Source organism: Podarcis muralis, chromosome 9, assembly GCF_964188315.1.
Source record: "Podarcis muralis chromosome 9, rPodMur119.hap1.1, whole genome shotgun sequence".
Classification (NCBI taxonomy): domain Eukaryota; kingdom Metazoa; phylum Chordata; class Lepidosauria; order Squamata; family Lacertidae; genus Podarcis; species Podarcis muralis.
Window position 1 is genome coordinate 56,412,180 of NC_135663.1, and position 21,567 is coordinate 56,433,746.

The 21,567-nt window shown below is 42.5% G+C and overlaps 1 protein-coding gene across 1 annotated transcript in view; it reads left to right on the forward strand.

Annotated features, from left to right (window-relative positions):
• Positions 1–21,567, forward strand: part of TUSC3 (tumor suppressor candidate 3) — a 128,339-nt gene that overhangs the window by 88,031 nt on the left and 18,741 nt on the right. The window contains exon 7 of the mRNA XM_028743697.2: positions 11,017–11,080. Within this exon, the coding sequence (XP_028599530.2) occupies positions 11,017–11,080 (64 nt within the window). The remainder of the gene's footprint in view (positions 1–11,016; positions 11,081–21,567) is intronic.

The window sequence follows — 21,567 nt, forward strand, 5'->3', positions numbered from 1 at the left end:
CGACTAAACAACAACAACAAGCTGGTATTTCACCTTTCCAACTTCATTTCTGAACACTTCGCTTGTCTGTTCTGCAGCCCCACTTTGCATACCTGTTTTTACCTTCACCTCCTGATTCTTTTGCACACAGACCATAATAAGCTTCTACATCTTCCTCCTTCACACATTGCAACTACTAAATCACTACAAATTCTCAGGCCGAGCTCAGAATTCATGCAAACCTGGAATTGTGATGTGGCACTACAAATCCTCCAATGGCTATGCGATGACAACCTTACATTTTAATGTATATAGGGAGATATAACTTGAATATGTGTTACATAGAGTGTGCCAGGGAAGCGGGTGGTTGCTGTGTTCTCAAATGTTAAACCTCTGCCAATGTCTGCCTTTCTTCTTATTTTTCGAGGGATGTTGGAAATTTTATATAACTACATTATTACATCATGCTAAAATTAAAGTATCCGAACAAACAATCATTAGCTGCCCAAACTGGGGAAAGGATCAATAAGAAACAGCTTCTTTGAAATGGATATTTGTTAAACATCAAAGATGATTTTAATAAGAAATTGTGCCAAAATTGTATCAGATGTAGCTTTTGTCATTTGGCGATTAGAGGTCTTTATGAAGACAAAACAAATCTCCCACTAACGTAACGAAATGGCATTGTTAGGTCTGCAGAAAGTGAAAACAGGCATTTCCTTCAAAGGAACGATGTAAACACTGTGCTCTCTAGTGGCCACTGAGATAGCCTGTGAGTCTATTGTGATGGTTTCATCTCTAGTCTGGCAAATGAGATGGTACGCCTTAGGGTCGTAAAATCGGTATTCAAAGTGCATCCATTAGTATTGCAGCTTTGGGTGTGATTGACTTTGTGCTGGTAGATGACAGTGAAAACATTGAAAAAGACTCCCGCAGGAAAGAGGCCTCAACTGGTGGGAGGGAATAAATGAGCTAGGTCTGCCAATGCCCTCCTCACATAATTGCACGAGGCTAACAGCAACTGTGGTTCCCTCCTGCGTTTGGCACTAGGTTTTGCGAGGAATTAGCCACTGTTGATTTTTAGGGATGGAAGACAATTTTGTAGCATGTTAACAATGAATTTCATTATGGCATGGGTTTTTACAGGCCAGTGGAAAGATTTGTAAAAATAACTTCCTGTAGTTCCTCTAGTGCATACTGCAGTTACAGAGGTGGGGGACGGGGCATATAAATGACAATTTGCTCCTTGTCTGTTTTTGATTTAATGGGTTAAATATTTTATCTGTTCTAATTTTGCAAACAAGGTGGTAGCATTTTTTTTTTTTTTAATCTCATAGATTTAGGAGGATTGGTGGTTTCATCCGACTAAGTCATTGCATGATCAAAACAACTACCACTCATGCAATGGAACCCCTCTCCCAATTATGTGTTCCCCACACCACCCCCAAAATGCTCCAGATTTTTTTGGGGGGTGGGGGTGGAATCTCTGGAGCAAGTTTGGGATGTAAGGAGGTGCACAGGAAAAGAGAAGGAAGGAAAGCTCTGTTGCATGAGCAGAAATCATTCCGCTTGTGTAATGACTTAGTTAGATGCATCCCTGTGATCCTGAAAAAATATCCTAGAAATTGCTGGAATAAACTTTCAATGGGCATTGGTTCATCAGAGGCAAAAACTGGGCAGAGATGTATATGGATGTATATAGCCCGCATGCTTAGATATAGCTGTTATGAGCCATTGTAAAAATGTTATCCAGAATTTTCCCTTTATTTTGAAAACATTTTATTTTTTTATTTATAAACAATATTTGTACTACCCCAAAGTTCTGTGAGCACCCTGTGTGTGTGTGTGTGTGTGTGTGTGTGTAAGTAAATCTAGCTTCTCCTCTGGCTGGAAGTGGTTTCCAACAATAAGCAGCTTCCCACATAACTTGTTACAGCATAACAACGGCATAAAGTCATTAAACATCAAATATGACCCAGCAGCCACAAAATCCAAATGCTGTTAAAGGAGCCAGGGGGAAATCAGCAAGTTGGCAAAACTGCTCTCAAACACAAATGGTTTTGCAACGCTTCCTTAACCTCACCAGTTAGCCACACTGATACGCTTTCTCTAGTAGCTTGTTCCAAAGCCTTCAAGCTATTGCAGGGAAGGCCCTTCTAGTTCCCTTGCTATCAGCAATCTAATTCTAGGGAAAAGTTGCCTAAGCAGAGATTTACCTATACATCTTAATTGAAGGAGGACAGGGAAATTTCCCAACCTTACAGCCAGATTCTCTTGCAGACACCATTTCAGTTGCCACATGCCAGCAGTGAGGCCTGATGTAAATGTTTGCAGAGCAAGAAGTATACATCTCTCTCTCTCTCTCTCTCTCTCTCTCTCTCTCTCTCTCTCTCTCTCACTCTCTTTCTCTCTCTCTCTACTTTTCTACACACACTTTCCTCTGGGCTCCATCCAAGCAAGCAGTATACATCATCAGAGTTCAGGGACACACTTCAGCTAGGCAAAAACACTCTGGGAAGGCACGGAGCAGAACTGGTGGGTCGTATTGCGTGGGGAGAGTCCCGCGAGTCATATACAAAGCTTGGAGGCTGCATTTGGATCCTGGGTTCAAGCTGCCTCCCCCACCCTCAATATACACACTATGCTGCATGCATCTGACGCAGTGTCACTGAGAAGCCACTAGGCCAGGCTTCTTCAAACTCGGCCCTCCAGATGTTTTGAGACTACAATTCCTATCATCCCTGATCACTGGTCCTGCTAGCTAGGGATCATGGGAGTTGTAGGCCAAAAACATCTGGAGGGCCAAGTTTGAGGAAGCCTGCACTAGGCTGTCTGTGATGGGTAGCATGCTCTGACACCAGAGCATGAGTTCACATGGGGACTTTATGGAAACCAACATGTCTTGTCCTCCTCTTCCCCACCACAATGTGTAATTTGACGATCATGAGAACATAAGAAGAGCCTGCTGGATCAGGCCAATGGCCCATCTAATCCAGCAAACTGTTTTCACAGGGGACCAACAGGGGCTTGTGGTAAGCTGGGTCTAAACCACTGAGCCTCTTGGGCTTGTCGATCAGAAGGTCAGTGGTTCGAATCCCTGCAATGGAGTGAGCTCCCATTGCTCTGTCCCAGCTCCTGCCAGCCTAGCAGTTTGAAAGCACGCCAGTGCATGTAGATAAATAGGTACCGCTGTGGTGGGCAGGTAAACGACATTTCCGTGTGCTTTGGTTTCTGTCACGGTGTTCCGTTGCACCAGAAGCGGTTTAGTTCTGCTGGCCACGTGACCTGGAAAGCTGTGGACAAACGCCAACTCCCTCGGCCTGAAAGCGAGATGAGCGCCACAACCCCATAGTTGCCTTTGACTGCACTTAACCATCCAGAGGTCCTTTACCTTTACCTTTTACCAATGGTAAACCTGGCAAGAAGGACCCAGCCATAACAGAACTCTCCCCATTTGTGACTCCCAGCAGCTAGCATTCAGAAGCATCCTGCCTTCAGCAGAATGGAGGTAGTATCAACTTGTATGAAGCACAAGTATTAACTTGTATGATGACACTTGTAACTTTTAAAGCTTAGAAGTGCTGCATAATTGCCACGTCTTCAGTTTTACTGCTTTGAAGATACAGCTGGTCCTCTTGTTCCACTGAAGGGGACCGATGCTTAGCATTGGTTAAGGTATTTGCCAGTCCTTCCTCTCCTTCAGCCCACTCATGGCATGTGGGAGGAGTCACACTGAGCTGGAATGCCCCCCACACAAGCCTAAGCAAGCTGAAAGTCTGCCAGAGTAGGTCTAGCCAGCTGCAAGGCTTTTTTAATTGTCAAGAACTAGATAGTGAGCCTAAGGCTGCAGCAGTATAATCAAATTTACATCTAGCTGTTCCAATGTCTGCGCTCTTAGCAGCCTTTTCATTTCACTGTGTCAGAAATGACCGTTTGGACAGCTGGGACAACAGTGCGTTCCTGTCTCTTTAAAAAGCAAAGTAAACTTTTTTTGGAACTTGACAGAAATGCTCTCCTCTGATGCCAGCTTATTAATTTAAATGGAGTTTAATTAATGCCCCCACGCAAACATCTCTAGATTATTTTTTCCCCATCACCTGTACCAACTCATTGAGGCAGAAAACCCATGCTGCTTTATTCAGGTAACAGCACTGCAGACCGTTGTGGCATCTAAAATTTGCAATCATGTTTAAATTTTAATGGGGGCTATTGCAGGAGCTAATTGAATTGCCTTGAGGACTAAAATGTAACTCACACAGGTCTTGTTTCCAATTACCGTTTTCTATTTTATTTACACAGTTTAACAGGGAGAAAGGAATGAGTGCAATCTACATTTAATGTAAGTGTCTTACTGAACCGTGACAGATATCACTCTGGAGATCACAAACATATGCAGCATTTAGAGAAATTTCAAAAAATATATATAATCCATTATGGCTATCGTTGATTACTCTAGAGAGAGAGTGCAAAGTATATAGCATCTCTGGTTCAGTAATGCTAAATAAGTCTAGGAGAGCAGATAAATAATTTGGTTCTCAAGAAATAGACGTGCGTTTGATATTATTCATTTTGATACTTTGGGTTGGACATTCCATTCTTACTGCCTTCAGTGGGACCAAAATAATGTCTTAGAGTTAAATTGCAAATCCATTCATAAGACTGGGTTCTGGCATGAAGCGCTGATCTGCCAAGCATTATTTTGTGTAGGAGACCAGTCCATACTAGCCACTCTGCTACTACAGGACATGGGAAATCAATATTGATTAGGATAGTAAATTTTGAAGAACACTTTGCAGCAAAGTGTGAAGTTCTTATTCCACCCCACTTTAAAGTGACCAAGAAACAGATGCAGATAGAAACAAGGCTGGTACTTCATAGCTGGCAAATTGACGGCACAACTGGGCAACTGCTGAAGGCCTGGCAGTGTCTCTCTGCCTCTGCTTCTTGCTCTCTAACCACAACTGCCACACCACTGGCATTGCTGCCTATTCTCTGCTTATCATCTGTGTAGGAAGAGGTCTTGCTGACCATAGCTGTCAATTTACAGATTTGAGAATAAGGGGCCAGCAGCCTCAAAAATAAGGGATCAGCAGCCAAAATAAGGGATTTTAGTCAACCAGCTCCCAAGCCAAAGGCAGAAAGCCCAGCCAGCAGCGAAACGAAGCCTCAAGCGGTGGTTCCCACAGCGCAGCAACCCGGCAAAGGGGATGCAGCAAGGAAAACCACCGTCACCTCTCCACTGGGAAGCACTGTGCAAAGGCAAGTCCCCAGTCAACGCGGCCGATTTGATCGGCACAGGCATACAAGCTCCACCCCCCAGTCGTTCTTAGACTCCTTATTGGGTGAGCAACGCAGCCAAGCAACACAGTTGGAGCCTCCCTCCTCCCTGGCTGGCAGGGAGGGAGAGGAGCTGCTTCCTTTGAAACCCAGGAAATTTACGGGATATCAATCCGGGACAGCAGCGGGAAACGGCACTGGGATAAGGGAGTTTCCCGCCAAATAAGGGACGGTTGACAGCTATGCTTACTGACTTATCTGCTGGCAGCCATCTGTCTCAAGGGACATTGGAAGAGTGTGCTACCAAGGGTAAAGTCAAGCCGTTGGAGAGTTACAGCGACTGCTGTGGCTGTAGAGATCAATACAGGAGAGACATGTTTTATTGCAATTGGGGCAGATGAAGGCATCCAGTTTTGCTGTTACAGGTGCACCATGGTCTACATGTTTCTTTACAAATATGTTAGAAACGTATGTTGTAATCCCTGCAAAGCCAAACTCCTAAGGACTCATTAAAAAAATACCAGAATATATATGTTGGATAGAAAAAACAGGTGCCATTAGTTTAATAAAAAAAAACTTCGGGGATCATCATTACATTTCTATCTTTTTAGCTTTATTATTATACATTTATCTCTCATATGGATAGTATCCTATTACTGATAGGAACACACAGTTGATTTTTATATACTGAAATGGATCTTATTAGCATTTTTCTGGCAAGGAAAATGAATTAGTCAGCTAGCACTTGTGACTGCATGAAAAACCTAAAATTCTTTACAGTGGATAAGAGTAAAGCCTTCTGAAGACAAGTGACTGTTACTAGAAAGAAAGTTGGCAATTCACTCTAAATGGCACCACTGTCGTATCAAGATTTAGGAGACAAAATCCTTGCAGTGTTGTAAGAAAAGATCTTTTGAAGCAAGTGACCTTTAGTATCAAGTTAATTCTTTGCTGAAGCCTGCCGGGCCCTTTGGCCATTGTGACTTGCTGTTGCAGTTACTTTGATCACAGAAATGGATTTGGAAAGTGGATCTGTTAAAAGACCTTAAGTGAAGACTCTCTTGTAGCTGTACCTGAAGTTGAACTGATGTGATGGCAAGTGAGTATGCTAATTCAGCCGACCGCCTTGGAACATAAGGGCTCTGGAGCATCAGGCCATCTTGTCCAGCATCCTTTCCTCACATCGGCCAACTAGATGCATATGGAAAACTCCTGTGCAGTAACTTGAGTGCAACGGCACTTTCCCCACCTGTGTTTCCCTACCAGCTTAATTGGATGACCCTGACTTCTAGAATTAGGAGAGGCAGAAATGAATTCACTTTCCCCATACCATGCAAAATCTTATACACCTCTATCATGTTCTCCCCTGCTTGCCTTTTTTTCTCTAAGCAACAAAGCCCTGAGTGTTCCCCCCTTTCCTCGTAGGGGAGCTTCTCAAAGCCCTTGATCATTTTTGTGGTCCTTTTTGAACTTTTCCCAGCTCTGCAGTATTCTTTTTTTAGATACAAGGGCCAGAACTAAACACAGTATTCCAAGTATCACCCCATCATAGATTTCTAGAATAGCTTTAGTGGTATTGATAGTTTTGTTTTCAGTCCCTTTCATGCCATTCACCTTTTTCACAGCTGACAAGCACTAGTTCAACATCTTCATAACGCTATCCACTACAACCCTAAGCTCTTGTTCCTGGTCAGTTACTGCCAGTTCAGACCCCGTCAGCAAATGTGTGAAATTATAATGACTTTGAAATTTATGTGACATTTTGCCACAGCATGTATTATTTTACGTTTGCTTCCATTTTACTGCCCATTCACCCATTTGGGATAGATCCTTTTGGAGCTCCTCACAATTCCTTCTTGTTTTATCTGCCTTAAACAATTTGGTATTATCAGCGAACAAGGCTATGTCAGTGCTCACCCATAATTCTACATCATTAATGAGCAACTGAAAAAACACAAGTCCTTGGCCGGGGGGGGGGGGGGTGTCCCGCCACTTTTTACATCCTTCCATTGAGAGAAATGTCCCTGTTTTACACTCAGTTTCCTGTTTCTTAACCAGTTACTAGTCCATATTATTATTATTATTATTTTGAAAGTCTTACATACACAATGACACCTACCTGTAGGCTTGTTGACACATCAAAGAACTCTGAAAGGATAGTGAGACAGGAGTTGCTCTTTTCTACGATTGGTAATTCTATATTTTGCACTGCTTTTCAATAGTTTTCCTAGAACAAACATTAAGCTAACCAGCCTGTGATTTCCCAGATTCTTCCAGATCTCCTTTTTCAAAAAAATATTGATACGTTGGCCACTTTCCAGTCGGGTAGAGAAGCTGACCTTAGGGACCTGTTACATATTTTGCTAAAAGATTGGCAGTTTCATATTTGAGTTCTTTAATAACTCTCAGGTAGATGCACCCAGACCCCGGTGATTTGTTAGTTTTTAATTTCTTAAATAAGGCTTAGCTTAGAACATTCCTCAGACTCCCTTCCAGTAAAAGTTAATTCAGGCACAAGGATCTGCCCTACATTGACTTGATCTTTTTTTCTCTGAATTGGGCTTGAAAACATCACATCCAGGTTTCAGTTCCATGTAAAGGTAAATGGACCCCTGACCACTAGGTCCAGTTGTGGCCGACTCTGGGGTTGTGGCACTCATCTCACTTTATTGGCCGAGGGAGCCGGCGTACAGCTTCTAGGTCATGTGGCCAGCATGACTAAGCCGCTTCTGGCGAACCAGAGCAGCACACGGAAATGCTGTTTACCTTCCTGCCGGTGTGGTACCTATTTATCTACTTGCACTTTGACGTGCTTTCAAACTGCTAGGTTGGCAGGAGCAGGGACTGAGCAACAGGCGCTCACCCCGTCGCAGGGATTCGAACCGCCGACCTTCTGATCGGCAAGCCCTAAGCTCAATGGTTTAGACCACAGCACCACCCGCGTCCCCCCAGTTCCATGTAGGATGCAGTATATATGTGACTGTGGGTCCTTCAGACAGAGAAGCGTTCTGGACCCAGCCTCTAAAAGAACATAATATGCAAGCTGCTCTGACTATGTTGGCAAGTGCTGCTCACACATGGTGGCACAATTTTTGGCTGTGTGACCTGTCCCTGTTGCTCCCGAGAGACAATATGATTGTGCTATCTTCAACATGCGACCATTAACTACAAGGAGGGTTCCTAAGGATAAATTTTAGAGCATATGTACGCACTCTCTTGCAAGACATTTTGAAATCACCACTGCTTCTGGATGCTCTTCACCCTGGCTGCAAGCCCAGGAACAGTTGCACTAACTACTCCCAGCTCATCATTGCTTGAAACTGCCCCAAATGTATAGCAAATGCAGTACTAGGGATAGCATAAGAGTTTATCCAAACTTGGCTCAGATTCTAATTCAAGAGGTTTGCAAAGAAAAAGGGGGGGGGAGAGAGAGAGAGAAACGCAAGTCCAAACCAAACTTGAATCTTCCAACCTCTGAACATCCTTTTCTAGGTGTTCAAAGTCAAAGTGCTCAGGAAAGGAAATCCTATGTTACTCGTTTTTCCAGTCCCAATTCATACTAATAGAGATTTTGGAAGCTGGCCCATCTCTATAAAGAATCATCAAAAGTATTGCCGCTTCATTCTTCAAATCCAGTTCCATATATACTTTTGGGGGGGGGGGGTCATTATCTATGTTCACATTAATAAAAGCAGTAATTTGTGTGTCTTTTCATCTTGGGGAGTTGTTTATTTACATTTTGAGATATATAGTTTTCAACTCGTGACAGATACCTTAGGTGCTGTGTACTTTGGTGCTATATGTTAATGGCTATGTAGATGCCCTAATTATCTTTCTGTAGGGTGCTTGATTTAATTTAGGCTTCATTAATGTTCATCCCTTAGGTTGACTTTCCTTCAGGTATCCTGAAATTTGATAGCATTGTAATAGGCTTTTATTTATCGCGGGGTGGGGATTCCGCTTATAGAGGGACTGCATACACAGGAAGTTTAGTGTGGAGGTGGTGGTGCTTAGAGGAGCCTGCCAAAACTGAGGTATAAATTACAAGTTTTGGTTCTGTACAATATAATTTTGTACTAGAAGTGACTCCTGGGTTCCTAAATTATCCTTACAAATAATTATTCGCCAGCTGGTTTCCCAGCCCCACATCCTCTTATCAGTGCTCCTACTTTACTTTAGTTTTCTGCCAGCTGTTCGCTGTCACATGCTGTGAGCCTATTGTAACTCACTGCTAGAGCATCTGTTTTGCATTACACAGTTCCAGGTTCAATTCCCAGTATTTCAGGACTGGGAGATATCCCTGACTGAAATCCTGGGGAGCTGGTGCCAGTTTAGGAAGGTCTGAGCTACATGCACCCTCATCCATACCACAGTCACTTAAATCTAAGAGTGACAGCAGAACAAATGCAACACTTCTTTTTCATGCAGCGTAGCATCATGTCACCCAAAGGCTCTTCTCTCATCCCCCCCCCTTCTGCCTTAAAGACAAAAGGTCTAGAAGATCTGCATAGGCAGCTGTCAAAGTAGCAGTAGATTTTATTTCATATGTAATAAAAGTATACCTCACAGTTAATATAATCTGCATGCTTTGGATGGATATTATCTATGAAAAGTGGAAAATTAACTTTCTGGTAAATGGTCAGTTAGTGGTCCAGGAAACCAGGAGGTCACCATCACTGGGAAATGAAAAAGTGTTGGAAGAGATTTGACGTTTTAGCAAAAGAAAGCCACTGATCCCTCAGTATAGTGGATTATGTACTGAGTTACGTACCATCCTCCTTACAAACAGTTCGGGTTACAAGCACCGCTAATCCAGAAGTAGGTGTTCCGGGTAGTGAACTTTGCCCCGGGATGTGAGCGGAAGTTGCGCACCAGTGGCATGGCAGCAACGGGAGGCCCCATTAGCGAAAGCATGCCTCAGGTTAAGAACGGACTTCCAGAACGAATTAAGTTCATAAATGGAGGTACCACTGTACATAGACTTGCCCTTGACATGAGTAGATCCCTTTGTCCTTTTGGATGAATGAAATAAAGTGCCCCCTCCTGCCTCACTGAATGACAAGTATTTCAACATATGTGAATTCAATTCTTCATCCTGCCATTTTCTAATTGGGCTTGTTCCTCTGCCTAGTTCCTCCTCGACCTTTACACAGTGTCTTATCTGGCAACATTTTGAAACATCATTCTGAGACTTTTGTGTGTTTTTAATGGTTTTGTGGCTTTTTTAATGGAACCAAGTATGGAATCTCCCAGGGAGGGTAGCACACAAGGGCCAGGCTAAAAATTCAGCTTGCTGAATAATTCCCAGTACCTGCTGTTCAATATGTGGGGTTTGATCTGTGTCAATGCTACAATTCTGATTAAAGCTCAGGAAATTGGCAGACAAACACTGCTTTAAGAATTGCCTTCTAGGATGAGGCCAAAGACACATCTAGTCCAAGACTCAGTTGTGAACAATAGCCAGTCAAATGCCCTTGGGAAGGCCACCAACAGGGTGTGATGGCAGTAGCCTACCCCTTTTAGTTTTCTCCCATGCTGGTTCTTTGGCTTTAAGCAAGAATTTAGAAAGGTGCAGCTCTGTAGCCGTGTTTATGCACCACTGTCATCTCTCTGTATTAGTTTGTACTTTGTACCCTGCTTTTGCCAGGCTGGTTTTTATTTGCTTTTAATTCTGTTGACACGTATCTTTACTAATTGTATCCTTTTAAAAATGCTTTGTGCTAATCTAATCCTTACTCTCCCTTTCACTCCATTTCTCAGAGTTACATTCATGGAAGCAGCCAAGCACAATTCGTGGCAGAGTCTCATATTATACTGCTCCTGAGTATCCTTCAAATGTTGATGGATGGAACAAGGCAAGCTAAGCAGAGTCTGCTATTACATGAAATTGCACTGACAGTGAATATCACTGAGGTTTTGAACAGGTATTGCGTTCCCTGCCTATTTGCTATGATGCCCAATAGTTTGGGGGGTTTTATGTGTAGAGAAAGGTAGGTGTTTTTGTTGTATACTGCTAACTGGTTACCTGGTGCTGTGTTGTGTATTGTTTTCCCCTTGTAACAGAAACCAAATATGTTGCGTTAAACTATGGATCAGCTCAGGATGTCAGCAGTGATCATCAAGTGACAAGATCATCATTTTAATCTTTTGCTAAACTTGCTGTTATTGCAAGGGTAGGGAACCAGTTGCCCTCCAGATATTGTTGGATTGCAACTCTCATCCTCCCCAACAATTTGGTGTCTAGTAACATCTGGAAAGCAAATAGATCTTCCTTTATCACAACAAAAGACTGTATTCCTAGTTGAAATGTGGAAGCAAGTCTAATTGGAAGCATATTTTCCCCACCCAACACACACGTGCCATTGTACATCTCTTAAGTACTCATACCTTCTCCACACAAATGAATGGGTGGATAATAATAATTAATAATGATTTATTATTTCTACCCTGCCCATCTGGCTGGATCACAAGGATGGGGTATATATAATCTACAAGCAGTGATCATTTTGTGCAGGGATTCTGTTCCTGTCCCCCACGCATGTCAGTAGAGCATGCATAAGCGTGCTCTGCCCTTCCCCTGTCCCACCCCCATTTCACCCCCATTCTGCCTTCTTCCAGGTCCGAAAGGACCCGCACATCAGCGAGCATGTGTCAATTGGATGGGTCTAAAATTGTCATTCCTTGTATATACCTGATTAGAAAAGAAAGTCTATATAAAATGGGATGGATGCGCCTAAGCGCAACACCAACTCCAGGCTCTAAGGGCCTAGACCCATTTGAACAAATCCTTCTCTTTTAATAGGTTCATCAGTCAGGTAATAAAGTTGGCTGTATGGTTATGCTCCCCAGTAGCAACAAACGTGGGGCAATGCTATTTGATGAAGAGAAGTCACTGTGGTGTTGACATCCATCTGTCTCGAGACACAGTGGAGTGTGTCTTTGGGGGTGAAGTCAAACAGCTGTGTTAGCAGCACCAACATGACCTCCTCAGGGCAAAAGCCTGGGCAGTGTGTATGGAGGTCCTGGGTCATCATATTACAGTTGCAGGAGATTTTAGAAGGAATTATATTACTTGTATTACAGAGTAATTGTAACTGATTGTGTGTTCTGCCCAAGCTGCCATATTAACCTATATCTACCACAACGCTCCTAGTACCACTAGGAAAATCTGAGAGTTCCTAATGTTTTGCTGTCAAAATTTCCCCATTTTCACCATTAGTAATATACCTCAGAAATGCTGCACAATTTAAGGATGGTATGGAAGATTGGGGGGGGGGGGTTCCAGTGGATTCTGGTCCTCATACTGGATTCTCTCTGAGAACTATTTGCGGTATTCACTACTGTATTGGGGACTGTGCATGGAATATTCTCTGACTCACCAAAATGTATGGGGAGTCCATGGTTCTGTGGAACTATGGCTGTGTTAAAGACAACTGTTGTTTTATGAAACTCCCTTGTGCGCTGTTGTTTTCACCCCATGGATCGGGCAGACAGGTGGTAATACTTCACAACCAGCAGTTCCAACTTCATACATTACCGTAAGTGGGAAATATTAGGGCGAGGGAATAGTTCCTGCTCAGGAAGTGGTAGGCGCAAGGCTTCCTTGATGATTGCAGGTTCCCAACATTGATTTTCAATTAGCTTCCAACTTTTACCAGTGTTTCTAATTCAAATGCTTCTGTCTCTTTGGGTGGATAGAGGGTGGTCATCAAAGGACCCTTAAACAAATTTTCTATAGAGGAGAGTCCCAAGGGCTTCAGTGAACCCTGACTTTCAATAAATTTCATCAGACTTACAGTAAAATTCAAAGCCAAGTTGCCAAGGAACGTTTCTTTACTGTCCTGACACATCCTTCTCACAGCTTTCTAGTTTGAATAGATGATTTAAACTAGCACGTCCCACAAGAGTTTTTGAAGGTTTTATTTCATGGCTCAGTACTGTCAACTGAAATTTGTGATGCAAAGAGGTTATGCAAGCAGTGTGAAGTCTTACATATGGATTTTTAACAGTTACGCTTGGAAGAGTTTGTTTCCATTATCCTTTATGTACCAGCAATAATTATTAGCTGCACGGTTGTTTCTGTTTGTCTATTCAAAAATGTTTGCAGTAAAGAAGAAAGTAACAAAATATCAGTTTCCCCGATAATGCTGTTGAATTTCTCAGTGTTTTATGAAAAACGTATTGTTGAATTTTAATATGCCTTTTGCCTTGTCTCCAGTGGGAGGAGCCATCCCTCTCGTACCAGACTGGCCCTGCCTATAACTGAAGGTGGTTGGGTTCTTACTTTGTTCTTTTTCAGCCTTTCTAATCAGCTTGTGGTTATTATAAATTTTTAATTTTAACTTTTGGTACTCGATTGTGTTTTGTTTCACTTTGCTTTCTTTTTTCTGTTGTTGTTTTTTTAAATGCACCACATTTTTCGCTCCATAAGACGCACTTTTCCCCTCCTAAAAAGTAAGGGGGAATGTGTGTTTGTCTTATGGAGCGAATGCAGGTGGAAGGCAGGCGGGAAAAGCCCCCAAGAGCTGCACACACGCTCCTCACACTCTTTAAAGGGAGTGCGGCTCTTGCGGGCTTTTCCCCAAGGTGGGAGAAGGGCAGTCACTGACGGGCTGCCCTTCTCCCACCTCGTAGAAAAGCCCGCAAGAGCTGCACGCTCTTTAATGAGCCACACCTAGCGTGTGTGCAGCTCTTGGGGGCTTTTCCCCAAGGAGGGAGAAGGGACTGATGAGGCCCATCAGTCCCTTTTCCCTCCTCGGTGAAAAGCCCCCAAGAGCCGCAAACACGCACCACGCAGCTCATGAAAGGGAGTGCTGAGCAGAGCCTGGGATGCATACAGGCTCAGCTCAGCACTCCCTTTAAATATATTTTTTTCTTGCATTCCCCCTCTAAAAACTAGGTGCGTCTTATGGCCAGGTGTGTCTTATGTCATGAAAAATACAGTGAACCACTTTGAGGGCCCTCATTTGTTCCAAAAGGGGATAGAAAATGTTTAAGCAAAACTCCCTGTCCATAAATGGCTACTGCTGGGAGGGATTTTGGGGTGGCAGCCACAGGCAGGTGTGTACTGTTGAGCCAACAAATGTGAGCAGAAGCATTTCAGCTTTAGTTTTCTCTGCAACATGTTTGTGCACAGCGCTTCTCACGTAGTGCAAGCTTACTTGTACGGTGCTATCCAGGCATGGTGCCGTAAGCTTACAGGGATTGCCCTCCCGCCTCTCCTGCCTTTTCCATCTAGCAGGTTTCTGTACGATATTGAGCATCATGCCTGTTTCATTTACGTCAAAGTAAATCCAGGGTAATTCTGTCAAAGTGTATTCATTTAGGCCTGTCTAAAGCTTGCTTAAGGGATAACAAGGCTCAATAAGTCAGCTTCCTATTGCACAGCAACATTTTGAAAAGCAAACTTGCCAAAATGTGGATTCTGTTCCCAGGAAAGGAATAGATGGGTTCCCACCCCTTGGTTTCTTTTACATACAGTGCATCCAAGGACAGATATTTCCAGGGGAAGAAACATTAATGCTGAACGCAGTTTGAGAATTGTTTTTAGATTTGGATCGCTTCTAATCTGTCATTATAACCACAGTGTAGTGTCATTTTTCCTCAGCATCTGTTCTCATTTATCTTAAACTGGCAAAGCCCTGTTTTCCTTTCTAAGAGCAACAGTAGCTTGTTATCAGGTGCAATTGAGAATGAAGCTTTATGTACTGTAAACATATTTGTCACCCTCTCAGTTGGACGATCATTGCCTGAAGGTGCTGTATGTAATTTTCACAAATAATAGTTTGTGGTTTTAGGCAGACTTATATCAATATTTTGGCTGCCCTGAGTAGCTTCCTTTTGGAGGGGTGGTGCTTGGGTTTTTTTAGAAAGCCATCAATAAATCATCCCAGGAGCTGAGATGCATTTGAGATAGACGGAACAATATGAAATAAAACAGAATGACTGTATAGAAACGACTGTTACATATTTGTTCCAGTACCAATGTTCTTAGAAGCTCACCAAAGACCTTAGTTTGTGCAATCAACATATGTCATCATCTTTCCATCATTAAGTACCTGGATAAAGATGCATTGGTGGTTTGCTGACAGACATTGTAGGAAAGAAAGAGGGGGAGGCATGTTGATATTCATGAAAGTAAGGACGAAAGCACATTTTTTTCCTGTCAGAACGCATTCAATTGTATTTCTAAACAGTGCAGTTCAAAAATGACTTCAGGCATTGATCTGAAAACAATCATAGACACACATCATGCATTACATTAATTATTCTTCAACTCCGAGAATAATTAGACCATAGAACACAGATTCTCAAACAGAAGCTTCTTAGGATAATTACTTCACATTTCAACGGTAAACATACATTCTTCATGTCAGGAATGGAATAAAGAGACTTGTTTTGCTTCTGCCATTTAAAAGCTGACTATTAAAGCAAAAAGACTTCTTAAACTGCAAATCACAAATATTTTTTGCCTTTTGAGCTCTTATTTAGATTGCCCATCCATATCTTGATATTACTCACATCCCTATTCCAGAGCTTCTTGAGACAAAATGGAAATCTTTCTGAACTCCCCATACTTTTAAAGACAGAAAAACTGAAGAACCAAATTGACTATACTAATCCATTGACAACTACTAGTTGAAATGACTCACTTATTCCATAGAAGAAAAGTTCTTCGGACTATAGGTAGAGAAATCTCATGTTGAAATATTCCCACTTGGAAGAGAAAATGTTTTTTATAAATAGAAAACTAGTACACCGAGAAAAGAGTTCACCAAAAACAACCAAGATGCACAACAAAACACATTTTTAGTTTTTTGAGAGGAGCGTTTCAATATGTGCTCCCCCCCCCCAACAAATAACCTGTAACCAGTGTTAGAAACTCAGATACACAATTTAATTCCCAAATGGCACCTTAAACCTAGGTTGCAAATGTCTAGGCACCTTTTTTCTTCATCATCATCATCATCATCATCATCATTTCTATACCGCTTTATATTTTAAAGAAAACATCTCAAAGCAGTTTACAAACACATTAAAACACCAAATAAAACAATCCAGAATAAAACAAATTGAAGCTTCAAGGATAACATTTCTGATCCTTCTCTAAGTGACATTTTGCTTTCCCTCTTTTTATCTACTTACTAAATTTTTATAGCTGCCCCATAGCAGAAATACTCTAGGATGCTGGGCGGTGTTAGTGGTTAGACTGTCGGCCTGGGATCTGGGAGATCAGGATTCAAATCCCCACTCAGTCGTGAAACCTTGGGCCAATGACAGTCTCTTAACCTACCTCACAGGGATGTTGTAGGGATTAACTGAGGGGAGGGATGAACCATGTACTCCTGGGAGGAAAATGTGGGCTATAAGTGCAATGGATAAGCTCTTCTGCTTACATGGTTAAGGAAGTTGGAGGGGCCAGCCAAATGGAGATGTCAGTTGCCAGAGATCTCCACAGGGTCACAATTAAACCTGCGCCAGTTGCAACATGTAACAGTAAAAGGTAAAGGGACTCCTGACCATTAGGTCCAGTCGTGGCCGACTCTGGGGTTGCGGCGCTCAACTCGCTTTATTGGCTGAGGGAGCCGGCATACAGCTTCTGGGTCATGTGGCCAGCATGACAGAGCCGCTTCTGGCGAAACCAGAGCAGCACACAGAAACGCTGTTTACCCTCCCGCCGGAGCGGTACCTATTTATCTACTTGCACTTTGACGTGCTTTCAAACTGCTAGGTTGGCAGGAGCAGGGACTGAGCAACAGGCGCTCACCCTGTCGCAGGGATTCGAACCGCCGACCTTCTGATCGGCAAGCCCTAAGCTCAGTGGTTTAGACCACAGCGCCACCCGCGTCCCTTCCGCCTGGTAACAGTACCATCTAGCAAAACCTGCAACTGTCATTCTCCTGTTCTTGATTCAAACTTTAATACTTTGTCCTAAGTACAATAAATGGGGAAAGTCTGTTTTAAAACAAACATACATTTGGAGTTCACATTCGGAACATAATTTCCTCCCCTACGTGTCCTTGATATTTCAGCCTTCTCATTATTTGAATGTCTTAGCAAATGAAGGAAGGGGATGTTGTTCTTTTTTAATCCTCTCCTCTCATTCCCCACAACACATGCTTCGTGTGTCTCTCTCCCCCCACACACACACACCCTAGAAGTTAGATAACATTTCTTCCTACTGCCAAAAAACTGCATCTATTCTCCACACATTTTTTTACCCTAAGCTTTTCACAATGCTTGCTTAGGTTTTCTCACACCAGAACGCTGAAGATTAGCAACTGTAATCTGTGCTGTTTTCATACTTGCGGTTGCAATAACATTCCACTTAATGCGGCTCAAGTAATAAATATTTTCTTTATCAAAAGACTTTTCCATTTAAGCAATGTATTTGCTTGTATAGCAAGTGATAAACCTGAAGGTCGTTACTGTGGGGATTTACAATAACCTGCAGGGTTCCTCCTCCCCACTCCCCAATAATTCTTTTCTAAAATACAGTTAATGCAGATAAAATGTTGGTAACTAAGCTACGAAAACTATTTAGTTTACTAATGAGGTATTTTAAGGTCAGTTTTAACACAGAAGTGTCTTGCTGCATAGGCTGAACTTCAAGAGAGTCTGGGTATAAAAATTAGTAGCGTTGATAGCACTCAGCTAATATAAACTTTTTTAAAAAATAGTTCCCTGCCCTTGAGAAGCTTCCAATGGGAGAGGTAATGGATAAAAGGAAGAAGGTAAGACTGATGAATGGAATATCAGCCAGCAAACATATTGGCATGTTTGGCTAACATAAGGCAACATAAGAAGCTGCCTTATAGCAAGTCAGTATTATCTAAACCAGTGTTTCTCAAACTTGGGTCTCCAGCTGTTTTTGGACTACAACTCCCATCATCCCTAGCTAGCAGGACCAATGGTCAGGGACGATGGGAATTGTAGTCCAAAACCAGCTGGAGACCCAAGTTTGGAAAACACTGAGACTGGCAGAAGATCTCCAAGTCCTCTAATCAGAGTCTTTCCCACCTCAACCTGGTGATTCCCAAAGATTAAACCTGGGAAATTTTTCACCCAAAGCATGAGCTGTATCACTGAGCCATGGGCCTTCTCCAACTGAAAATGAGCCTAAGGCTTCACAAAGCTTAGTTCTGAAAGGGACTTGAAGGAAAAGAGAGGAGTATAGCTGTTCAAATGTTTTGATGTGACCTTCTGTATATAAGAGACAGGGAAAGTGGGCAGTCATTTTTGGGTGTGGCAGGGTTGGAAGAATAAAGCTTATAGCTGGAGGAAAAAAGCAACCCCATAAGAATAGCCAAACCAAATAAGCAGCAAAATATGGAGAATAAATAAATAAAGGAAAAGATACTGGGGGAATATGCTTTCTCCTTGGGTGACCATATACTTCCGTTTCCACTTCTCTGAAGTGTTGACTACAAAACATTTCTTTCTTCAGAGAACAAATCAATGTTTTCTCTCCTCTACTTCACATACTTGAGGATTTTTTTAAAGTGTAATTGTAATCCGTGTCTCAACTTTTATTTTGGGTTCTCATTTTCAAGCTTTTCAAAACCTATTTTCTCCAACCAGTTTGATTGGCACCTTTCTAAGTAGCCCAGGTGTTATCTCACCGAAAGGGAAAGATCTGAAAATCAGTGGTCTATCATCCAGTCAGCTGTAGTTCCATCCTCTGCTTGTTGTACCTTCACGGGTCTGATGGCTTTAGATAGAATATAAGTTCTCAGCTTCAGAGATCATCAGAAACAGTCAAGCTTCATAAGAGCTTATCTTGAGGGTGGTTCCTTTAGAAAAACAACAACATCCTTACGTTTACTGCTTAATATTTCAATTGGAATTATGTCTCCTGATTAGTGCTAAAGACAGGTGACAAAGGCCCTTGTTTTCAATAATTACACTTTTCTAAATGGTGTAGAAAATGACTGAATATCTTATTGTTCTACAAGTTGATGATGCATCTGGTCCAACTACCTCTGGAGAGCCACAGTTTTCTCAGCCCTGTCCTAAGTGATCTAGGGGCCATGGTAGTTCAAGCACCTAAACAGTAAGTTATGTCGTATACAATGGTAGATGGATCTCTACAATGTCCCTGGGAACGTGTAGTTCAAATGTGATCAGTGTCAAAGCTGTTGAAGAAGTCAACAAGATACCGCATTTTTTGCTCTATAAGACTCACTTTTTCCCTCCTAAAAAGTAAGGGGAAATTTGTGTGCATCTTATGGAGCGAATGCAGGCTGCGCAGCTATCCCAGAAGCCAGAACAGCAAGAGGGATTGCTGCTTTCACTGCGCAGCGATCCCTCTTGCTGTTCTGGCTTCTGAGATTCAGAATATTTTTTTTCTTGTTTTCCTCCTCTAAAAACTAGGTGCGTCTTGTGGTCTGGTGCGTCTTATAGAGCAAAAAATACAGTATATGTTAAATTATTATTTTTTCTAAATCTGATGCCCTACACACACACACACACACACACACACACACACACACACATTGTGCTGACTCCTCTTAAACTAAAACCATATGACAGTTCTGTGCAGTGTGTAGTTCATATGTAAGCTACTGCCGTGCACAGCCTTTGACTTTTCAGTGCTCTGCAGCAAACCTCCTAACAATTTGCAGATCTGTGAACTGAGTGCCTAGACAGGAGCGGCGGGTTGAGACAGATTGAACACATGAGTCAAGCCTAATTGTACTAGACTATCGGAGATTCAGAATTTGTAAGAAGAGCTCTAAAGCTAAGCAAACATTGCACGGGAACAAATTCTAATGACTAGTCCTGCAATATTTTAAGCTGCAGCATTCAGGAAATTAAAAAGTGTGGTAGTCAAAAGTTGCAGAAAGTGCTCCAGTAGGTATTCAGACCTGATGCGTCTGGCTCATGACACAATATACCTCTTAATTGATGACCCACAACTGTTTGTCTGAGTGCACTGGGAATAATTTTTTTTCTGTATAAGAGGGTGCAGAAGAGGCCTCAATTATATCAGATCATTTCTAGGTGGCTGTTTCACAATGGTGTCCCGATTCTGTTGAATTACTAGGCAGAATAGCTCTGTTGCAATTTCTGGCATTCAAGGACATTGCTACCCCCAACCCCCAAATTCTAGCAGAGCATCAGTTGGGATCTGAACCACTTCCTATCTTCTGCAGAAGGGAACATTCAGGTTGCATGTTGCTAGGGGATGATGTATCTCCCATCTCCACCATGCTTAAAGCATATCATGTTAAGGAGACTCCGGCAGCATATAAAACCAGTTGTTTTATAGCTCGGACTGTAAATATGCTTTCTACTCCCAGCTGGTCAGAGTGCCTTTTGTGCCTTTCTTGGCAGGTACTGGATGGTGCCAATCATGGTGAGAGAATAGACTGAGCAAACTGACAGCTGCCCTGTGGAGACCTAATTGACAGGTTCCTTCAGCTGCTGCTCTTAGCTTGCTTTTAGACATCAGAAAATGGCAGGAGCTTGAAGAGGCTTAGCCTGGAAGTTGCTACTGGCGCCTAACTCTTGACATGCTGCAGTGCTGCCACGGCACACTCCTCCCAAAGGATGCTGCTATCTCTTGAGCCAGTGCCAGCCACTGCTGAAAGGGGGGGATTATGCAACTATCAGGAGTCTCTGAGTGTAGGGAAGCTGGCAGCGTTCTCCGCCTCGTTGGCCACGCTTCCAGCCGCTGACCTCTTCCATGGTGCCAGGGTTTGATAAATGTTGGTAATTATTACCCTATGAATAAATGGATTCAATAAATAATGACCTGGGTTAGATTCGAACCCATCATGGAGCTTTAGCTTTAGCCTAAAGCTCATCTTCTACAAATTAAAATGGGTACTTGAAGTGGCCAACTCTTAGTGAGCCAATGGCCTTTTATTTATTTATACGTTCGTAATTTATTTGCTCAGGATATCTCGGCTCAGATGTAGCATCTGGTTTTTCAGTGAGATTTTACTTTTTCAATTTTCCAGCTGAGTTGCCTGAAGGACAAGGAGGCCAAGTGTCTGCCCGTTTACATACAATGAATGAGCAACTCTGCCAGTTTTATTTTCCTGCCTTTTTAACTACATGGCCAGAAGTGCCAATGCCCCTTGCATTGCTGAAGGTCATTTCCTTAAGTTTTTGATTTCAAATGAAACTGTGGCTGATAGCCAATGTGAGTCAGTCATACTCAAGGTAGGCCCGTTGAAATCAATAGGCCTAAGTAAATCTCACCATCTATCTGATTTAAGTAAGTACCTCTGGATCATAGCCTACCTTCCAACCCAAACTGAGGTTTCAGAAAGAAAGCAGCTATCTTTTAAGGACTGGCCTTCC